The following is a 2,641-nucleotide window of genomic DNA, read 5'->3' on the forward strand; positions in this document are numbered from 1 at the left end:
TGAAGCGGTGGGGTTCAGGGGGCGTAGGCACGGGCAGCAGTTGGTCCTGCCAGGGCACTTCGCAGCCCCTGATTTCTTCTTTCTTCAGTGCAACGTGGGCTGGGCTGGCAACGGCAACGTGTGTGGACAAGACACAGACCTCGATGGGTACCCAGACGAGCCCCTGCCCTGCATCGACAATAACAAGCACTGCAAGCAGGTGGCTCCCGGAGAGGGGAGGGAGGGCAGCATCCTCGGGCAGTGGGTGCTGGGTGCTGGGGCAAGGGCCGTGCTTCAAAGTGGGTCTCCTCCCCCTCTTTAACGCTGCCTGTGCCTGCAGGACAACTGCCGCCTGACACCGAATTCGGGGCAGGAGGACGCCGACAACGACGGCATTGGGGACCAGTGCGATGATGATGCTGACGGCGATGGCATCAAGAATGTGGAGGTGGCTGTGCTGGGCGAGTGGGACGTGCCTGTGGCCCCGGGGGCCATGCTGGGCTGAGGGTTTCTCCCCTTGGCTTGATGCTGATTCCCCCAATATACTTCTCCTGGGGGTCAGCAGGCTTGTGGCTCTGGGATGGTCTCAGCGTGCTGGAGATGGACTCAAGCTGCTCCAGGGCAGGGTCAAACTGGCTCTTAAGAAGTATTTATTTGCAGAAGGGGTTGTTGTGCGTTGGAATGGGCTTCCCAGGGCAGGGGGGGAGTCCCCATCCCTGGGGATGTTGAAGAGTCGGGCTGAGCCAGCGCTGAGGGATCTGGGGGAGTTGGGAAGGGTCAGGGGGAGGTTCGTGGTTGGGCTGGAGGAGCTTCAGGGGCTTTTCCAACCCGGATGAGTCTGGGATTCTGTGAGATGTCCTCCTGCCCCAACCTGTGCAGGACTGCGGCCTCTTGCCTGCCAGCCACTGCAGCGCAGGCATCCCTGTCCTCCTCCCTGCAGGACAACTGCCGGCTCTTCCCCAACAAGGACCAGCAGAACTCAGACACCGACTCCTTCGGGGACGCCTGCGACAACTGCCCCAACGTGCCCAATAACGACCAGCGGGACACAGATAGCAACGGCGAGGGGGACGCTTGCGATAACGACATCGACGGGGACGGTGAGTGGCTCTCGGGCTGGCCGGCCTGCGCCGGGCCGGGGCAGAGCAGGGGTGCTGCCATGCCAGGCTGGGGGGTGAGGGCACCCACCCAGCCCTGTCCTTGCAGGGATTCCCAACATGCTGGATAACTGCCCCAGAGTGCCCAACCCTCTGCAGACGGACCGGGACGAGGATGGCGTCGGGGATGCCTGTGACAGTTGCCCTGAAATGAGCAACCCCACTCAGGTATGGCCGGGGTGCAGGGGTCAGGGGGTGCAGGGCCCTGCCTGGCAGGGGGTCCTCCTGCAGCATGGCTGGCCCCCCTCGCCTCTGGGTGTCCGCTGAACTAGGGCTCTGGTCTCCTCCAGACAGATATGGACAGCGACCTGGTAGGCGACATCTGTGACACCAACGAGGACAGGTGGGGGCCATGTTGCTCCGGGGTCACCTCCCTGTCCTGTCCTGTCCCATCCCCAGGGGCAGAGCCAGCTCCTGGCTGGGAGATGCGGGAGGGGGGAAGATGGGGTCTGTGGGGTTGTGAAGGGTGCTGGGACGTGGTACTGGGTCCCCAGTTTGCAGCACTGCTCTGACCCTCTTCTTCTTCCCAGCGATGGGGACGGGCATCAGGACACCAAGGACAACTGTGCCGAGATCCCCAACAGCTCCCAGCTGGACTCGGACAACGATGGGCTGGGGGATGACTGTGACAATGACGACGACAACGATGGCATCCCCGACTACGTGCCACCTGGCCCAGACAACTGCCGCCTCATCCCCAACCCCAACCAGAAGGACTCAGACGGTGAGCGCGGGGCGGGCGGGAGGAGGCAGAGCCGCGTGGGCTCAGCCCAGCTCTGACCGGGCTGCGTGTCCCCAGGGAACGGCGTGGGCGACGTGTGCGAGGAGGATTTTGACAACGACACGGTGGTGGACCAGCTGGATGTGTGCCCCGAGAGCGCCGAGGTGACGCTGACCGACTTCCGCGCCTACCAGACCGTCATCCTCGACCCTGAGGGGGACGCCCAGATCGATCCCAACTGGGTTGTCCTCAACCAGGTGTGGGTGCTGCCCCCCGTGTTTCTGGGGACTGTGCTGCTGGGGGGGAGGAGGGGGGGGCCGGGAGGTGCCTGGGGATGCTCCTCACCAAGCTGTCCCCCCCCCTCCAGGGCATGGAGATCGTGCAGACCATGAACAGTGACCCTGGCTTGGCTGTCGGTAAGAGACGCTCTCCCAGCTGCAGCCCCCGTGGGGCAGCCCCCCTACGGCCCCCCACGCCGGTGAGGGCCGGTTCTTTGCCCCGCAGCGGGTTGAAGGGGAGGCTGGAGGGAGCTGGGGCGCGGGGTCCCACGCTAGGGGGGAGAGGGCTCCTTGCAGTGTTTGCCTGCCTGTAGGCTACACGGCCTTCAATGGGGTGGACTTCGAGGGCACCTTCCACGTCAACACCGTCACCGACGATGACTATGCCGGCTTCATCTTCAGCTACCAGGACAGCGCCAGCTTCTACGTGGTGATGTGGAAGCAAACGGAGCAGACGTACTGGCAGGCCACCCCCTTCCGCGCCGTGGCCGAGCCAGGGCTGCAGC

At 64.5% G+C, this 2,641-nt stretch overlaps 1 protein-coding gene across 1 annotated transcript in view; it reads left to right on the forward strand.

Moving 5' to 3' along the window:
- THBS3 (thrombospondin 3) overlaps positions 1 to 2,641 on the forward strand; it is a gene marked incomplete at its 5' end in the record, with an annotated part of 10,224 nt that overhangs the window by 2,736 nt on the left and 4,847 nt on the right. Inside the window, 9 exons of the mRNA XM_026867440.1 lie at positions 89 to 199; positions 320 to 427; positions 920 to 1,079; positions 1,186 to 1,304; positions 1,427 to 1,479; positions 1,667 to 1,860; positions 1,936 to 2,114; positions 2,225 to 2,273; positions 2,450 to 2,639. Of these exons, the coding sequence (XP_026723241.1) occupies positions 89 to 199; positions 320 to 427; positions 920 to 1,079; positions 1,186 to 1,304; positions 1,427 to 1,479; positions 1,667 to 1,860; positions 1,936 to 2,114; positions 2,225 to 2,273; positions 2,450 to 2,639 (1,163 nt within the window). The remainder of the gene's footprint in view (positions 1 to 88; positions 200 to 319; positions 428 to 919; positions 1,080 to 1,185; positions 1,305 to 1,426; positions 1,480 to 1,666; positions 1,861 to 1,935; positions 2,115 to 2,224; positions 2,274 to 2,449; positions 2,640 to 2,641) is intronic.

This window comes from Athene cunicularia, unplaced genomic scaffold, assembly GCF_003259725.1.
Source record: "Athene cunicularia isolate RWA unplaced genomic scaffold, athCun1 SCF_39, whole genome shotgun sequence".
Taxonomy (NCBI): domain Eukaryota; kingdom Metazoa; phylum Chordata; class Aves; order Strigiformes; family Strigidae; genus Athene; species Athene cunicularia.